Raw genomic sequence first — 19,004 nt, forward strand, 5'->3', positions numbered from 1 at the left:
ACCAAGTGGCTATATAGGTAATACTCAATTTATTACCACAATTGAGCCCAAAATTTCTGTTGCTAAGGAAAACAGTTGTTAAGTGAGTTGTGCCCCATTTTTCAACCTTTCTTGTCACAGCTGTTAAATGGATCACTGCAATTAAATTACTAGCACAATTGTTACCTGAATTTTCCATTGTCAGAAGATCACATGACCCCAGTCATCAATATGAGCCTGTTGCCAAGTGCCTGAATTTTGATCACATGACCATGGAGATGATGCAATGGTTGTAAATGTGAAAAGCGGTAACTTCGAATGAATGAATGAATGATTGTAAATCAAGGAATAAATGAATGATTGTAAATCAAGGACAACCTATACTAAAACAGCTAGGTAAAGCAGGAAATGTAAACCCAAAGGCTTCTGAGAGAGGAGGTCTTCACACAGTGGGCTTTATGCCATGACAGTTACAGCTGAAGGCAAAGGTCTTTATCAACAAAAACAAATGTTTCACGCTTAATGTTAGAATTTACTTACACATGGAATAGCTAGCATAATTTTAGTTAGATGAACGTGAACAAACCATCATTAAAATCCAGATGACATTACTCAGTAGGAAACTAGGTTCTTGGTTTGGAGTTCATCTTGCTTTGCAAAATTATAATTATTATAAACTGGATAGTATTTACCAGAGTCACCCCTGCCTGATTTATATTCCTGACTGCAAAATTGTGAGGGGTATCATTTTAGAGGGGCTGCAAGCTTCAACTAATAGAAGTGGTTTTTTGCTGATTCTGTTATTTAATTCATGCTTGACGAAAAATAAAATAAAATAAATATTATGATGCATTACATGCACCTTAGAAAGTTGTACCCCGGTTGTCACTTATTTTCCTGGCACAATCTAAGTTTCTGTTTTTGACCTTACAGGCAAAAGTGGCTGATATTTAATTATGTTAGGCAGAGTGTATTTCAGTACAAGCTTGTCTGAAATCCTCTTAAAAATGCACTCACTTTCCAAGTTCTATTTGTCCAGCACACAGGAGAGAGCCTTTTATGGAAAATATGACTGACCTTTTTAAAGAAAAAAAGTGTTTTTAGGAAAAGATTTAAAACCCGTTTTTTAACCAGACCTTTTCAGTTTCATTTAGTTGATGTGATTTTAACTGTTTTATCATTTTTTTAAAAATCAAAATTGTGTCTATAGCATTTAATTATTATTGCTAGTGGCTTCATTTGCATATAAAGTGATTTGTTTAATTTTGATTCAGCTTGATGTATGAACCCGGCTATTATGGTTTTTAAATTATGCTCTATGGCAAATGTTCTCGGTTTATAACACACTTGGTGCCTCGGTAATTTTTTTCATAGAGCCCTTAGGCTAAAACTGTGAACCCCCTCAAGCAAATACTTTGTGCATTGTCCGACAGATGTTGGGTCTTGCTGTGTTTTCTTCAAAAATATAAAATGTCCCACAGTGCCCCAGTGAGCTTGCTGCAGCACCCTGGAGCACCGCAGCACAGTTTGGAAACATTGCTCTGTGACCAGAACATCTTTTGCGAGTCAGGTTATTGAACCTATCATAAAAATAAATGAAACTTGTGGTTATTACCTTAAGATTTAATATCTCGGGGTATTAAAAGCTCACTGGGCCAAATGGAGTGGATGAAGCAGCGCTCAAGGATATAAAATATATATTTAAACCCACAGCTTTATGAACCTGTCTAGAAACATGCCATTGTGTATAATAGTTTCTTTCTGAATAAATATGTATAGGAATATGCTGGAGAATTTGAACGAACAGGAAATAGATTATCAGGGGTTGTCAATAAAAACTTTATTTATGCAGCATTCCCCTTCATCTGCAATAACACCAGAACATAAAGACAATAGGCTGGATCAGACCAAGGGCTTTATATGTACATTACACAAGCATATTATTGGAAGTTTCCCCAACACATATATACAAGCACATTACTTTGGCATCTAGACTATCCTCCAATCCTAGCTGATGTACCTGGGACTGGAAAAGAAGTATATTGTTAAATATTACTTTAAAGTATGTTGCAAGAATTTCACTCTTGCATTCCATTGGACCACAGGTGGAATGCTACTGGATGCAGTCTACAAAGCCTATCTAGTCCATTTTCTCCACCAGTAACCATCCTCTCCACAGTGTATTCTGTGGCATTGAAATGCACAGCATATCAATAAATGTTATAATGAATGACCTAATTTTTGCATCCAATGGCATAAAAATTGTGAAACAAACAAAAATGTATTAATATTTGTCACACTATATTACTTTGATATCTATTTTAAATTATCACTCTTTTGATGTTTAATTTAAAATATCTGTACCGAAGCAATGAAATTAAAAGGCAATTCTTATCTTGGTTGGACTACCACTCTTACTTTTTTGACGAGAGAAATGGCCTTAATGTATCCTTGCACATGAGACAAATTGCTTGCTGGCTCATAATAATTATTTCTTGAACTATATCAAGTGAGTTACCACTTTAGCCAGTCTCATAAGTTGCAGAGAAAGACAGAATTACATCTCTGATTTCCAAGTACATGTCTCCTTAATTTGTAGCTATAGCATTATTTCACTGAAGTTCCTGAGTAAGGAATTCAACTAGCTTTTCCAAAATTTGAAACAACGCTTTCATCTTTGTGCCAATTGCCAGCCTGAATGGTCCTTTGGTTCCTCTGAACCAGAGTATTACAGCAAAGAAAATGCAATTGGTTTTTGTTCATAATCTTCATCCTCTATTTTCTAATACTATATTACTATTATTCTTCTCATCCTTCCTAGTACCTATCTCTTTCCACTTTTGACTATAACCATGTTGCTTGTATCTTTACAATTTATATTGTTTTATTTGTTTCCTAGTACAATTTGATTGCTTATTAGTAACCTATGACTATCACCAAGTGTTGTATCTTATGATTCTTGATGAGTGTATTTTATTTTTCTTTATGTACACTGAGAGCATATGCACCAAAGGCAAATTCCTTGTGTGTCCAACCACACTTGGCCAATAAAGAATTATATTCTATTATGCTTATCAAGATATTTTTATAATGTGCATATGAAGATACTCACAGTTTAGTGTCTTTCTTTGACCATTATCAGATATGGCAAATGATGATGGATCCCTGGGAAGTCTGAACTATCTAAAAACAGTAAGAGAAATGTGTCTGATATATATCAATCATATCTCTAAGGAAATTTTCATAGCAATGTTTCCTAAGCTGAGCAATTCCCAGTCTTCTCAGCAAATGGCTGTGCTACTTTGGAATTCTGGGACTTCAAGTTAATAGATCTGGTATCTGCCCAGGTTGGAAAACACTGTTGCATGGGAACCTATCAATTCTGGAAGGAGAACATTAGATGCTATTAGAGAAAAGATAGATATTGTGTATCTAATGTATTTTTCAATGCACCCTCTTGATTCTTCTGAATCATATGAGCCCAATTTTAAAGTATATTGTTAAATATTACTTTATATTTAAAGTAAGGTGCAAAATAACGGCAAGGAATTTTTGGAAAGCAGGATGACAACTCAAGCAAGGTAAAGATGAAAAATACATTATTATTTTTAGGTAATAATGAATCTGAGAATCACATCATACTTGAAAAAATCTAAACCCTCATTAGAAAAAGTTCCATATCCTTTGAGGGAAAAATGATTTAAAGTATTCAAAAACTGAGCGTTTTTTTTTTGAATGTCACATCTACTGCAATAATAGTTTATTTACTAAAATAACACCACCATTGTATACTTTTAGAATAATAATGGATTTAGAATTATAGCGTGGTTAACAAAAAAGTATTCTGTAATAAGATTCAGTGTCTGTCTCTTTCCTTTTGTGTTCTTTTTGGTTTATTAGTAATCTGGCCATTATACATTCCGGTCCTTGAATTCTTTAAGTATGTTGCTATTGCTGAGTTTTAAAAAATGGTGCTGATTAAATGAATTGTAAACCAGGCATGCAATTGGTATCTTTTATCTGATATTTAATGGAAAGAAAATGTTAATTCAGGGTAATGAAAAAGACCTCCAAGTATTGTGGGTGAATAGACCATTAGGTTAATTAAAATGAGGATACGTATCAGTGCTGTAGTGGAGCTATCATTTTGAGGGAGACAGTTTCATTTAGTGGCTGAATAGTGAGATTCAAGATGCCTCCCTCTTGAGCTGGATTCACGACATACGAGAGACCAAGATAAGTGGCAAGGGCAATTCAAATTTCTATTCATTTACTTTTACCTGCCTTCCATTACTTGTCAGTCTTGACTGCTTGTCACATAAAGGTGAAGATTTATTCAGCCTTATTTAAATCTATTAAATGCAAATTGTATTACTTCACTGTCCATCACACAGGCAGTTTCAGAACAAAATGTGTTCGTTGTGACAAACCGCATACAAGAAATTCCTGAACCTATGTTAATTATTGTACTTGCTGTGTCCATCGCTCTAGATGGAAGCTTAAAAAAAAACCCTATGGTAAAGACATTTGTGGAAAAGAACAGACTGAATCTGCATCTAATAATTGCTTAGTTTTCTAAACCTACATACATTTACTACATGTGAAGAGGAAAAAGATGTCTTCTGTCATGCGTAAAATAATCATTAGTTTTGGTACTGGGGCTAGAAACAACCAGATAAAATTTTTAAATTTCAAAATAAGACAACATATCTTAGTAACTATTTACTTTCTTTGAAATGACAAGTTGTGACCTTGGCTTAGCAAATATCTTCCCATTTATCCTTGCTTCTTAAAATAAAATATGTTTTGCATCAATGTATTTTGAACACTCCAAAATTTAAAACTTTTCCCTTCCTTCCTTCCTTCCTTCCTTCCTTCCTTCCTTCCTTCCTTCCTCCCTCCCTCCCTCCCTCCCTCCCTCCCTAGCTTGTCACAAGCTAAATGAAATTTTAGCAACTGTAAGTTACAGCAAGTCTGCAGTTATGAAAACAGGGCAAGAATAATCATATACCCAGTTATAGAAGAAGAAAAAAAGACTTTGCAATGATTTTTTTTAAAATTAAAGCTCTAAGGAAATGTATTTACAGCGACTTTAAAATAAAAAATCCAAAAGAATAATTTTATTAGGAATAAATAGAGTTATAAAACAGCCAGCTTTGTAAGAGTTTTTTCAGATTGGAAGAAAAGCAGTGGGTATAGTCCAGAATGTTAATTCGTAAATTGTTCTGTAGCATGTTAAAGAGTGTCACGGAAATATAATAATGGAAGGCAATTTTTGTTCATAATGAGATTTCTCCTGTAGGTTGTTCTGTCGGTAGGTCTAGTAATACAAGTTTATATTGCGGCTGTGAAGTAATAATTGTGTTCCGAATCTTTTAATACAGGACAAGGAGGAACTTTTTGCTGATTTAGGCTCAAATATCAAACCCACTAGGAATTAAGCCTTTATTTTGAAATACTCAGTCATCATTAAATTGTAAATGGTAATAATTTTGTATGGAATAATATTAGTAATTCTGTCTCAGTACTTACGCTTCTGTTCCGATTTGCATTTGTAGAAAGTTCGAATGCATTGATTTTCTTTTCTTTGTTAATAGAGGAGTCAGCCACTCATCAAGAGATTAAGGGAATTGGGAGGGAATGACAAACTGACACCATGCTCACAATAGGAGGCAGTTGGATTTAGCATCCAGACTGCTGAAAATTCTCTCTGGATTAAAGAGAGATTTTGAGATTATACTCATGTACGCCAGACAGCTGATCTTTTTTGTGAATTGACAGCAGAAACCAAAGCTTGAATACTTCTTGACTTTGTATTAAAGCTGCTTATTCAACCATCCAATTTATCTTCATAATAAAAAGTTCTGGTTTTCCTTTAAGAAAACCCAAGACAATTCTTTAAAGGGGAATACTATTACTTTTATTAGTATGTTTGGAAGTTCAGCAACAGTATCTAGAAATGCATAGCCTTAAAATACATCTTTTTTTTCTTGTGGTTAATTTTCAGTATTTCTCAAGAACAAAAAGGTATTAAAAGGTTGAAATCAAATTCAAAAAAATGGATCAGCATTGAAATGTCAACTATCTAGTTGTAACAGCACTCCAGCATTCAAAACCGTGGTCTAATATTGATTTCCCTGGTTGCATAACATTTGCATTGTGACATTTGGCTTCAACATTAACAAAGTAGTTGTTCCTTGATCAATCATTTTTTGGTATTACATGCCAAACAATCACTCAGTGTGACCTATTTAAAATTGCATATTAACTGTTGGGCAAAAGTACTGTATGGCTCTTTAAATTTATTTTAAGCCTGGAGCATGAATTGTGAAGAAGATGTAATTTGTAAACACATATAGAAAATTGTATATTTTTAAAATCAAGTATTACATGCAGGCAAATTAGTTTCAACAGTGCAATCACATATATATAAATTATGCATGTGTCTGTGTACATGCGCTTGCTCTCTCACATTCACACAGACATAGACTTGATTAGCACATTCCTATCACAAATTCTCATTTCTTTCTAGGTTTTCTGTACAATTAAATTTATCTATGTTTTTTTTTCTTTTAATGCCTTCTGATTTGGGAGATACTACTATCCTTCCCAGAAATTCAGAGGAGCTTGCATTTTCCCAGCCCTAACATTTCATTGTAATAGCAAACTTTATACAAAAAACAACAACAAACAACTGGTCCAAAGTAATCCCAGAGGCTAAACTGTTCTTGACAAGCAGGAAAAGAAATCATGAATGTTGTGAAAAGATAGATAAATAGTAAGACTGCAGGCATAGATGCTGAAACCAGAGAAATGTTAAATATACTTATAAGAGGGTTGTAAGACTTGTTAAATATATCTATATCTATATAGAAATATATATTTGAAGACTATATACCGGTATATCCCTAATGGTAGAAAAAATGTCATTATTCTTTTATACAAAAGAAAAGGTAGCAAGGGAATGCAAAAACTACAAGAGGCATAGTTAAATATCCCTGGGGAAATATTTGGCAGCATTTTGATTGAAAGGACACGAGAAGTGATTTTTTTTAAAAAAAGATATTAGGTACAGTGTGGGGATTTGCCTGGCAGGGAATGTGCAAACCAGATATTTGTTCTCCAGCAGGTCACTGAAAAATATATGCATGTGAGAAAGAAAGTTTGTTACATATTGTTGACTTAAGGAAACTACACAATAAAGTAAACTATGGAATTATTTGCAAGAACTGAAAGCTGAAGAGTGGTGTTTGCTGACGTAACTCTTGTGTGAGACAGTAGAATGCTTAGCACATCCTTGGATATGAGTTGGCTCCAGTGGAGAATCTTGCAATTGTGATTTACCTCAACTCCGATTGCCCCAAGCCAAGTCACTTGTGCCGGCTAAGGTGCTGAACATTACAAACCAGCATGATTTGTAGGTGGGTGTGAGTTTGGCAAAGGCTTATTTGCTCCCGTTTGAATAAAGCAGAAGAATGTATGTGACATGAAATATCTAAAAGGATCTGTGGGTAAATTTCTGAGACCATTCTCATTCTGTGTCTATGATGTCAGAAATAAAAATAATTTCAACAACAACAGAATCTGGAAGAACAATTAGAAGAGGAAATGCTTTAAGTCCTCTTCCCCCACCCCAACCCTGTGTTTTATATTTTTAGGAATGGGGGAAATCCACAATTTCCTAGTGTACAAAGGTAGCACCCACACTTCTCCTAGAAGAATGAAATATTTTGGGAAATATTTAAAAAGCTAGAATAGTATATTTCCCTAAAGGAGAAACATATTTTTAAAGACAGAAAGGAGCCCCCAAGTCATTCTTAATAGCCCCAGCAGGACTGGGCCAGTCTAGCTACAAGACAAAAGACCTTCAGCTCCAGGGTGATGGGATTAAGACATGACCGTTCAGGACCTAATAGGATTATCTAGTAGCAGAGCTCACTACATTGCACAATATCCTAAGGACATTGTTGGGTGATGACCCAACAAATTTCAACCAAACTTGACTCAGACAAACATGACCCCACATGGCGCCATGGGAGTCTGACAACAGCCAATAGAATACATGTTCTTGAACAGGAACAGGAAGCTCAAGTGCAAAGCTCAAGAGAAGGTATACATACCTCTCACTCTCTCAACTTCATGTCCTCTGCCCAGAACCATACAAGTGGTTCTATTCATCATTAAACTATCTTTTCAATCAGCCTCCATGTTTCCAATGTCTTTCTCCTGGCTTGGAACTGAACCAGATGGCTATTTCTCCCAATACTAGCGTCATGCATTTCTTATCTCCTGAGTGAAGAAAGATTTGAAATAACAGTGCAAATAATTCAACTGCATTTTTATGTATTATTTTTCTTTGCATTTAACAAAAAGAAAAAAGAAATTATCACACTGAAACATGATATCTCATTATCATAATTGCTGCTTAACAGGATTTGGTGCTGATGTTGTAGTCTCTCTTGTGATTTGTGAATTTCTGACTTTGTAACAGACATGGTGTATATATTATCTTGACAAGATCAGTGTGAAATGCAGGAATATTGTTCCAGCACACTGCATTTTTGTTCTTTTTTGGAACAAAATGCATAATAAAATGTGGGATTGTCAGTTATCAAAGAAAATGGTTAATGGTCAAGCTTCTCCTTTGCTTGTCTTGTTTTTAATCAGAATAACTTGATCAGCACTGAAAAGCACAACATACTTGTACTGAAAACCAATCAACAGAGGCATCTCTTATATCCGTCTTTACTAATGTGACTGGTAAGGATTTGTACTAGTACGTAGTCCAAATCCAATTTATTAAGCATCAGTCTGGTCCATCATAAATTACTGAGTACTAACAATGCATATTGTTGTTTGCATCAATGGTAAACAAAGATGCTTATATGGGATGTAATGGACAAATTATTTATTTCAGTCCCAGGCCGACTTTCACGAGGGGAATTATGTTAACAATAACAGAAAAGCGCTGTCTGTTGTTTCTTGACAAGATGAGCAGGAAAGAGAGTGAAGATAAAAGGCATAGTGAAAAGCTGATGCTCTGTATCAGGTTGATGAGTTAGGAAATAAGATCTCTGTCTCATAGATAACACTGTACACGTCTGTTTGTGTGGGTGGGTGGGTGTGCATATGAGCATATTATTGCTCCTCTGACTTTTTGTATTTTTTCATTTTTAGCTAACCGCACGATCCCTGCCTGTCGTACAAACTGACGAGAGACTTCAACCCCTGCTCAATCACCTCAGGTAATGAAAACACAGTAGAACCTCAATTTAGTGGACCTTTCGGGGCTTATTGCTTCTGAAAGCCCACAGTCTAACTCATTTGTATAAATCAGGTCTGTTTTGAGTAGCTGAGGGAATTTTATTTTTATTCTTTCGCATTAAAAAAATGTGAAGACATTTTTGTAGGATCTAGGTCCGAGATGGCGAACCTATGGTACGTGTGCCACAGATGGCACGGGAGTCATTTGTTAGGGCAGGCGAGGCGTTGCCCTATCAGCTGGCCAGCATGCGTGCGTGCGCTGGCCAGCTGAGTTCAGCCTTTTTAAAAGCCATTTTCGCCTTCTCCAGGCTCCAGAGGCTTTATAGGAGCCTGGGGAGGGCAAAAACAGCCTCCCCGTCACCCCCTGGAGGCCCTCCGGACACTTCAGGAGCTTCCCTGAAGCCTCCGGAGCGCAAAAAACCAGCCCTACGGGCAAACCAGAACTTCAGGAACGGACTTCTGGTTTGATTGTAGGGCCGGTTTAAGCCCTCTGGAGCCTTTAGGGACATTCTGGAGGACTAAAAACGGTCCTATGAGCAAACCGGAAGTCTGTTCCCGAACTTCCGGTTTGCCCATAGGGCCATTTTTTTGTGCTCTGGAGGCTTCAGGGAAGCTCCTAAAGCCTTCGGAGGGCCTCAGGGGGGGGAGTTTCGCCCTCCCCAGGCTCCTATATAGCCTTTGGAGCCTGGGGAGGGAGAAAAAAGCATGCAAAAAAGTGGGCAGGTCGCACCTGTCATGCGTGCATGTGCTCTGGGGGGATGTAGCACATTTCATTATGGGTGCGGCATGCCCGCAGACGACCCCTCTGCGCTCCCCCTCTTATGGCACATGAGCCAAAAAAGGTTCGCCATCGCTGGTCTAGATGTTGTGCCTAATGGACCGATTGGTCCTGTGTTCTGGCCCAAAGGTTGAATGGGATTCTTTTATTTCTTCCCATAACTAGGTCCAACTGTTCTGCTTGCAGAATAATCTAATCCTGGGGACAGGGTGCGTGAGGAGCTCATCTACAGAAGAGCAGTCTGCTGTTCTTTAGACTATGCAAAGCATGGAATTTACTGGGGAAGGCAATAAAAGTGTTTTAAAGGAAAAAAGAATAAATCAGATATTAATAAGCTTTTTATTTACGAATGGTTAACTTGGCAATGGGTTCATTGCAACTTTATCTTCAAAGATACTATTTCAATACTTGTATCTATAACGAGGAAGTAATTTGAGTGTTTTTACATAATGAATGTGCCATGGCGGATAATTAGCAATATTGTTGACATACAACATCTGTTTCCAGTCAACACTTCAGACTTCTCCCTTAGGTAATCGTTGGCTCACATTTGCAAAATTATATTTTGCCCTTGAAAAAGGGGGTTTATGTCCCCTTCTACTCAAAACCTTTTGAAAAACATAATAATGGAACTATAGCTGCATATTGTTTATCTTTGTGTTTTAGTTCCTCATATTGCTAAGTAATATAATCAATTTAAAAATTCGAGAAAAGATTATTATTCTATGGCTCCCTTAATTAGAAACATCTGAGAGGTTATATCTGAATTTTACAAAAAAAGTATTCAACAATTGTTTTCAAATCATTCAATAGAGTTCAAATAATCTGCTTCTACTTGAAACCTAATGTTTTTCTAAGTGTAAACATATTTCTAAATAAATTATTCTGGTAATCAGAAATGTTTTATATCAAGAAAAAGTCTTAAGTTCTCCAAAGTGAAAGAATTATTTTAAAGTCATATTTATTTCTTGAAGACTAGTTTTGAAATATTTTTAAAATCTATGTAAACAAAAATACTTGGCCCTTCATTCTCATGGTAACAATAAAAATGCCCTTTTAAATTCAACAAATAACATTTATTTATTTTCTTCGTTTTCCATATCATAGCCATGCATATGTTGGTCCAGATTATAATATTGAAAAAGCAGCGGGCAAAATTTCATTGGAACAAATTGATGCTGTAAGTATATTGCCTCCGGTTCACTATAGTTAAACTGAATAATTTTGCCTGTATTCATGGTATCTCAAACGTATTGATGGCAACATTCATATAGAGACTACAATGGTCCATATATAAAGAATTGAAGAATAAAACATAACTCATAGAACAATGTATGCTTACATGAATGTAAGTAGGTTTAAAATACATGAAACAAGAAGAGAATGTGACTAACACTCAGGGGCATAAGTAAAGCAAACCTTTCACATGAACCCATGCCCATTTGTGAGGGGTTCAGGCATTGAACCCTAAACCCTGGCAACAGAGGAAACCAAAATATCATCACTGGGGCACCTTTCCTCAGCTGCAGCTGTATAGTAATAGACCAGCAAAGTTATCCACTTACCTTTTCAATCACCCAAGCATCCCTTCCTCTCCCTTGTTCAATTTCTTGCAGTTCAAGTTTCTGCAATTTCCTGCAGTAGTCAGAGGACCACGCCCTACTTGGCTGCCTGAAAAAATTATCTCTCGGACTTACTATGTCTGGTTTCAAAACTACTAGTTCATATTTCTTATCAGCCAATATTTGTTATTGTCTTTTGTTGGAAGGAGGAAGGAGTATATGTGTATATATTGTAGTATGCATTTCTATGGGACAAAATGGTTAGTATTTGCAGGTGATGGGGTGTTATTTTACAAGAAATCAATTTTAATTAGCGGTTGTTACTTCAGCTAAGAAAAATGTATATTTTTGTGTTGGCCCTGCCCTCTTTTGGAATGGATATACGTACAAATATAGGTATATTGCATGCACGTATATGGAGGCCGGGAGTTGGTTTGGCTAACGTTAGTGATATAAAAGTTGACAAAGTAGGAAAGACAGACATAGAAATACACAGAAATGTTTATCTGTGTTGATCTTTTTTTTCCTATGAGGTTTCTTAGCATTGATGGTAGACAATCAAATTTAGCCTTGTCTTCCTTTTAAGTAAACATGGTAAACAGCTTTAAATGAACAGAAAAATTGCCCCAGATAACTAACATCTGTGATATTAATTTAGAATATATTAGAGGGAGGGATAGTAAAGATGCTATCAAAATAGAATGAGACTCTAGATTAATTACTTATATTGATTTATGGTTTTTGCTGTAATTAATACAATTTTAATACCTTTTAACATCTGTTTTCCACTTATTCTTGAATTTGCCCAAAAAAATTAGAACTAAATGTTGACACTATATTGAAATTGTGAAATAGAGTTTTTCCTTTGTCCCCGAAGTCTACTGTATGCAAATATTCTCTACTCAAACTCTTCACCTTTCTGGTTGGTGATCAAAATACAGACTCTAAGCAGATCATTAATCCAAGTTTTCTTGTTACAGCTTTCGGTTAAATCATTTCCTCTCTGCATGCGCCAGCTCCACAAAGCTCTGCGTGATAACCATCATCTCCGTCATGGAGGCCGTATGCAATATGGCTTATTTCTCAAAGGCATTGGCTTAACACTTGAGCAAGCTCTGCAGTTCTGGAGGTCTGAATTCATCAGAGGAAAAGTAGACGCAGACAAGGTAAATGGGTTGGTGAGAACAATGCTCAGTTCTTAACGGTTCTCTTCGGACCACTTCTAGAGTCCACAAACAATGTCCGTGCACACTAAAACATCTGTTTCGTTTACATAAATACTAAAGACAAAAGCAGAGTTGCTTTCACATCCCCTCTGCACAGTTGGATCTCATCAGGATTATTTTCTCATTATAAGTTTGTATGGTTAGTTTACTTTATGTTTACAAAGATTACAAAAAGAAAATAGGAATTATTTATCATGTTGAAAAGCAATGATGTAGTGATGCCAATATTTATTTTATTTATTTACTAATGCTTCTCTACTGCTTGATATCCAGAGACACTAAGTGGCTTATAGAACGCTACAGTAAGTATTAAAATTAAAATTAAAAAATCTAAAACATGGACTTCCCACAAACCATAACAGGGCCATTGCACAGTGTTGGACCAAATGTCCATATCCTCAAATGGCTTCTTAAACAGCCGAGTCTTTAGAATACAGAATAACAGTGTTGGAAGGGACTTTAGTCCAACTCTATGCACAAGTAGGAGGTCCTATAGTGTTCTGGAAAATGACTATCCAATCTCTTCTTAAAAATCTCCAGTGATGGAGCATCCACAACTTTGGGAGGCAAGCTGTTCCACTGGTTAATTTTTCTCACTGTCAAGAAAATTCTCCTTAATTCTAAGTTGGTTCTCCTGGATTAGTTTCCATCCATTGTTTCTTGCTCTGCCCTCAGGTGCTTTGGAAAATAGGTTGATCTTTGTGGCAGGTCCTTTCAGGTCCCTTCAAAAGCCAAATAAGGTGGAGGATGGCTGGATATCAAGGAGTCATCTGCTTCAAAGACAATCATTGCCAAGAAGGTTCTTTTGCTGAGATCTGTGTAGGTCAGAGGGGTCAAACTTGTATTATCATGGCATCGTCACGTGACATATCATGACTTTTTCCCCCTTCGCTAAACTGGGCATGGAGTGGCCAGCGCGTGACACAGCCAGCTCATGGCCCGTGAGTTTGACACCCCTGATGAAGGTGATTGTCCCCCAGCGAAAGAATCTTCAACAATTTTCTCTTCCTGACCTCAATAGAAAGATAATCCAAAGAATGTGGCCTTGTAGATAGCAAGTCTCTCTCCTTCCTTCCTTCCTTCCTTCCTTCCTTCCTTCCTTCCTTCCTTCCTTCCTTCCTTCCTCTTATTTACAGAGTTTATAGGCCACACGAAAGAATTGATTCTTACATTCAAATTCCGCTCTGTAATTTGTGTTAATTTTGTAATTTGTGTTTAAAAAAAATACATCTCATAAAACTGAGATTATTCATTATAAAACAACCATATACATCTGGACTCAAACATTCTGGTAATACAATTAGAAATAATTATTATTCTTCCTAAAAATTGGAAATGCTACAACAAAGAAAGAACATTTTATAATAATAACAATACAGTGATTCAAAACAGTCTTTAAGAAATCTTAGATGGACTGCAGGATGGATGGAGAATCTGTGCTGCTAAAGTTGTCCACTCTGCTGGCAGACAAATATGCTTGGATTTTATTGTTATCACCACGCACTATCTTTGGTTCTCTAACTTTACAGGAGATAAGAATTGTTTGCCAGTTCTGGAGAATACAATGTGTTTTGAATTAGCAATTTCAGGCTTCTCTAGTAATCTACAATTTCAAGTTGTTCAGTAGTTAAAAGATTTGAAATTTTAAAAAAATCAAGTCTTTGAGGTAACTTTTGACGAGTAAACTAAAATAATCTCCAGGTTTAGATATTCTAACTGGTATAAAATGCTGAAAGGAACATCTTACAGTGAACAGTTAGACTTTTTTCAAAAGCAGTGCCCTGGCTGCTGGTTTACTACCCAAATAAGTTCAGTTGTAATGACATACAGACCTCTTTTTTAACTTAAGTCATGGCTGTCTAGCAAAGTACTTGCTCCCTGATGTTTCTGATTGTCATTTAAAATCTAGTGGAAATGTCTTCCTTAGGGTGCCACATCTGCTAGGAATTTCATACATGGCAAACCAAGAGAGAACATTCTCAATTCAAGTATTCTTTTAGTTCCTCGGTTGGCATGAAGCATTTGCAAGCTTTCAGCTCCAGATTAAATTAAATATTCTTGAAGTGATACCCAATCTTTCTATTGGTATAATACAAATGTAGGATATATATTTTAAAAAAGCACAAAACATAAAACATACCTGTAAAGCCAGTATCCATAAAACAATGAACAATTAAAATCAGAGTAGGCAATCAGATAATTCTAACAAATGGTATAATCCCTTTACGTTGTGGTCTATTCACATTGCCTTATTTTGCCCTTTAATCTGAAGGATTTTTTGCCCTTTAATCTGAAGCAATGTACAACCCTAATCAAAATAATGTTTTGTTTGTTCAGCTGTTAGTATCCATCAGTTATATATACTCTATACTTAATACTGCTTGATATATGGCCCAGCACCTACTTCAGGCATTACCATTATTCTGAAATAAAGATTTCACATAAGGCATATTGTCTTCCAGATACATCCTTCAAAAAAGAGTACCTGGGTGCCTTAAGGTGCACATACTGTAATTCATGAATCATATTATCTTCCCTCTATTCAAAAGGATTCTTTATCCAATGTAGGTACAAACATTAGGCAAGCAATTAAAAATTGAGAATACTGTAGAAAGTAATACAGGTAGTTCCCAATTTACAACCAAATTTAGCCCCAAATTTCTGTTGCTAAGCGAGACAATTGTTAAGTCAGTTTTGCCTTATTTTATGACCTTTCTTGCCAGAGTTGTTCAGTGAATCACTGCAGTTGTTAAGTCAGTAACATGGTCGTAAAGTGAATCCGGCTTTGCTTGTCAGAAGGTTGCCGAAGGTGATCACATGATCCTGGGACTCTGCAACCATCATAAATGCATCCCAGTTGCCAAGCCTCTGAATTTTGATCATGTTGATGCTACAATGGTCATAAATGTGAAACATAAGTCACTTTTTTTCAGTGTCATTGTAACTTCAGACAGTCACTAAACAAATGGTTGCAAGTCGAGAACTGCCTGTATTGATCCTAACTATACATTTATGACTTTATGACTGATTCAAGTAAGCAAACTAAAATGTTTCACATAAGGAATTTCAAATGATCCCAGGCTTGGTTCAGTCAGCAGTGAGGTTTTTCATTATTCCGTGGTCAGGATTCTGGAGGTATGGATAATATAGGAAAACTCTGTTTTTACCAGATCATAGAATGGGGAAATGCCACACATCTCCTCGCCCACAACAGATTCTTTAAACGAAATTTCTCTCTCTAGTTTCTGCAAATTTATCTTCAAACTTGCAGTAATTAACAGGAAGGGCTGTTAATTAAAAGAACTACATTTCATCTGTTAACTGAACTATGAGCCAAACTGTTATTTGAAAAATATTATTTTGAATATTCTTCTAGTCCTCTTGCCAGAGATTAATGCATGCCATTTTTTCCATATTGGTGCTGTTAAATCTGTGATTGATAGATTTTTAAAAGGTTACTTTTCAGGATCTTTGGTAAATTTCAACAAGTGCTTAGGTCTTCTGGACAGTTCATATAAAATCCTGGCATTTTAATTTCTGTATACACATACACACAAATATGCATACTGTATGCATAAATGCATATATACACATGTTATTGAAGAAAGCTGACACTGTGGACCTTAAAAAACTTCTGGTTTAGCTAAAGTGTAAAATACATTAATAAGATGAGTCCCTGCAGTTTTCTTGGCAAGATTTTTTCAGAACTGCTTTGCCCTTGCCTCCTTCCTAGGGCTAAGAGAGAGTGACTGGCCCAAGGCTTTGTGCTCAAGACAGGACTAGAAGTCATGGTCTCCCAGTCTCTAGTATGATACCTTAATCACTATACCCTATATATCAGTGGTTCTCAACCTGTGGGTCGGGACCCCTTTGGGGGGGGGTCAAACGACCCTTTCACACGAGTCGCCTAAGACCATCAGAAAAAACATATTTTCGATGGTCTTAGGAACCGAGACACCAATTTTGTGGTTGGGGGGTCACCACAACATGAGGAACTGTATTAAAGTGTTGCGACATTGGGAAGGTTTAGAACCACTGCTATATATACTAGCTCTCAGTGGTGCATTTAGATCAGGGTTATTATAAAAAAATCTAGTATAGATTTATGTTATATTTTGTTATAGAAACTGTGATATCCAGGTTTCCAGCCTGATGCCTTAACTACTATACCAACCTGGCTGTCAGAGGACTATAATTATTTGGATTTAAAAGAGTGGTGTACTTTTAATTAGGCCCAGTAGCTAATGTAGATGCATGTTAAATTATACCTGGTTTTTTTTCTAAAATATATATATATATGTATATATTGCAACTAATTGAAATAGTTACTTAACCTCATGGTTAAATAACTATGAGAAAACTGCCATATGATATTTAATACAGTTCTACTAAAATATCTAGTCAGTTTTCATTCTAAAGAAATCTACCTGTTATAGAAATAATGTTTAACTCTTTGCATTCTGAAAGGTGCTGAAAAAGAGCATTTCTTTTTCAGAGGGCATTCAGTTATTGATCCAATGATAATTAGGTGTCCATTAGAGTTGTTTTGTTGTGAATAAGAGGTCAGACTTATACTTTAGGGCTGCTTTTATTTCATGTTGCTGTTTTGATTGGTTAACCAACTAGAGTCTATATGAATAGATGATATTTAAAATGTAAATTAATAACATAAGCAGTAATAAATGCAAATTGGGGGATGCATGTTGTGATTTTGTAACAAAGCCACATACTAAGCTATTGTCTGCCGGGATAAGCATTGTTATACGAAGAGCAAGAGAACAGAAAAAACGTAAAAGTAATAAGTCAATCGAAATAAAAGTATGAGAGGAGAAAAAGAAAACATTAAAAGTTTTACACTAGCATAGCTAAAAGAGTTTAGACCAATGCCATTCACAATACCTCTCTATACATTTCTACCCTTAACAACAATTTAGTTTAACTAGGCCCATATACCCCTTCATGCAGTTTTTCTTAATTTATTTATTTTTTCATGCTATTTTGAGGATAACATTAACTCTGTTCCCATTGACAATTTACCATTTTGTCTTTACAATGAATCTGTGTTCCCTTTGACCTTCGTTTGCAAGATATTCATAGAATATTTTTTTTGTTATTTTGGGTATCAATCAGAAACTTCATCGCCTTCTGAGTTTTTATCTTTTTGATATTCCCAGTGGTGGGGTTCAGCCAGTTCGCAGCACTTTGGGAGAACTGGTTGTTTACTTTCTGAGCAGTTTGGTGATCTGGTTGTTGAAAGAAACCATTAGGGCAGAGAACCGGTTGTTAAATTATTTGAATCCTATCACTGGATATTCCTATAATTTCCTGAAACGGCTTTGTGTTAGGGTTCTATTTTCTATTCAGATCTTTCTTTTTCTCTGTCCCACATCTTTAAGAACTCCAAGTGTATACGCTTTGGTTGTGTTGGAGTCCTGTTTCCTTCTCATAAAAGTTGTTTATAATTATGCTCTTACTATGTAGGATTTTCGAGTCTTCCTAGACATGTTTCTCCTTTAAGAACTTCAAGCCATTGAATCTGGCCTATCTTCCCTTGAAGCTTATCAACATTTGCTCTTTTGAAATGCAATATGCAAATCTGACTTTTGTCAGTTTCTCCTCCATGGGTATTATAAATTCAAGGATAACACAATCACCTTCCTCTACCATACCAATCAGTTTTGTTTCTTTGAAATGCTCCCTGTTGGTGAGGATTAGGCACAGATAGCAGACTTGTTCTTTCTTCCAACTTCTTCCAACTGAAATTGACAGCAAGAGTGGACAAGAATTTGTTGGAGTTAACAAAGTTAACTTGGAAGAATTGGATTCCCTTTAGATATCAGAATAATTGAAATCCCCCATTATCGGGATTGTGTGTCTCTTTGAAAGACTGGTTGTCTGATGCAGAAAAGCTTCATCTGTGTCTTCTGCCTGCCCAGGTAGTCTATAATAAACTCCCGTGATGATATCATTTTTGTTTCATTCCTTTTATTCTTATCCAAACACTTTCAAGGGGATTTCCCTACTCTGGTCCTAGATTTCTATGCAACTATGTATTTTTCTTTTTATATCATGCAACATTTTCAGTCTTCTGTTGCTGTAATGCAGGGGTGTCAAACTCAAAGCCTGCGGGCCAACTCAAGGACTGCGGTAATCCAGCCTGTGGGGTGCTTAAATCTGGCCTGAGGAGCTGGCCTG

The 19,004-nt window shown here is 36.0% G+C and overlaps 1 protein-coding gene across 1 annotated transcript in view; it reads left to right on the forward strand.

Moving 5' to 3' along the window:
- Window positions 1-19,004, forward strand: part of PRIM2 (DNA primase subunit 2) — a 95,907-nt gene that overhangs the window by 44,644 nt on the left and 32,259 nt on the right. The window contains exons 8-10 of the mRNA XM_081942585.1: window positions 9,157-9,224; window positions 11,129-11,201; window positions 12,564-12,749. Coding sequence (XP_081798711.1) covers window positions 9,157-9,224; window positions 11,129-11,201; window positions 12,564-12,749 — 327 coding nt within the window. The remainder of the gene's footprint in view (window positions 1-9,156; window positions 9,225-11,128; window positions 11,202-12,563; window positions 12,750-19,004) is intronic.

Source organism: Natrix helvetica (assembly GCF_964273705.1).
Source record: "Natrix helvetica genome assembly, chromosome: 2".
Lineage (NCBI taxonomy): Eukaryota > Metazoa > Chordata > Lepidosauria > Squamata > Natricidae > Natrix > Natrix helvetica.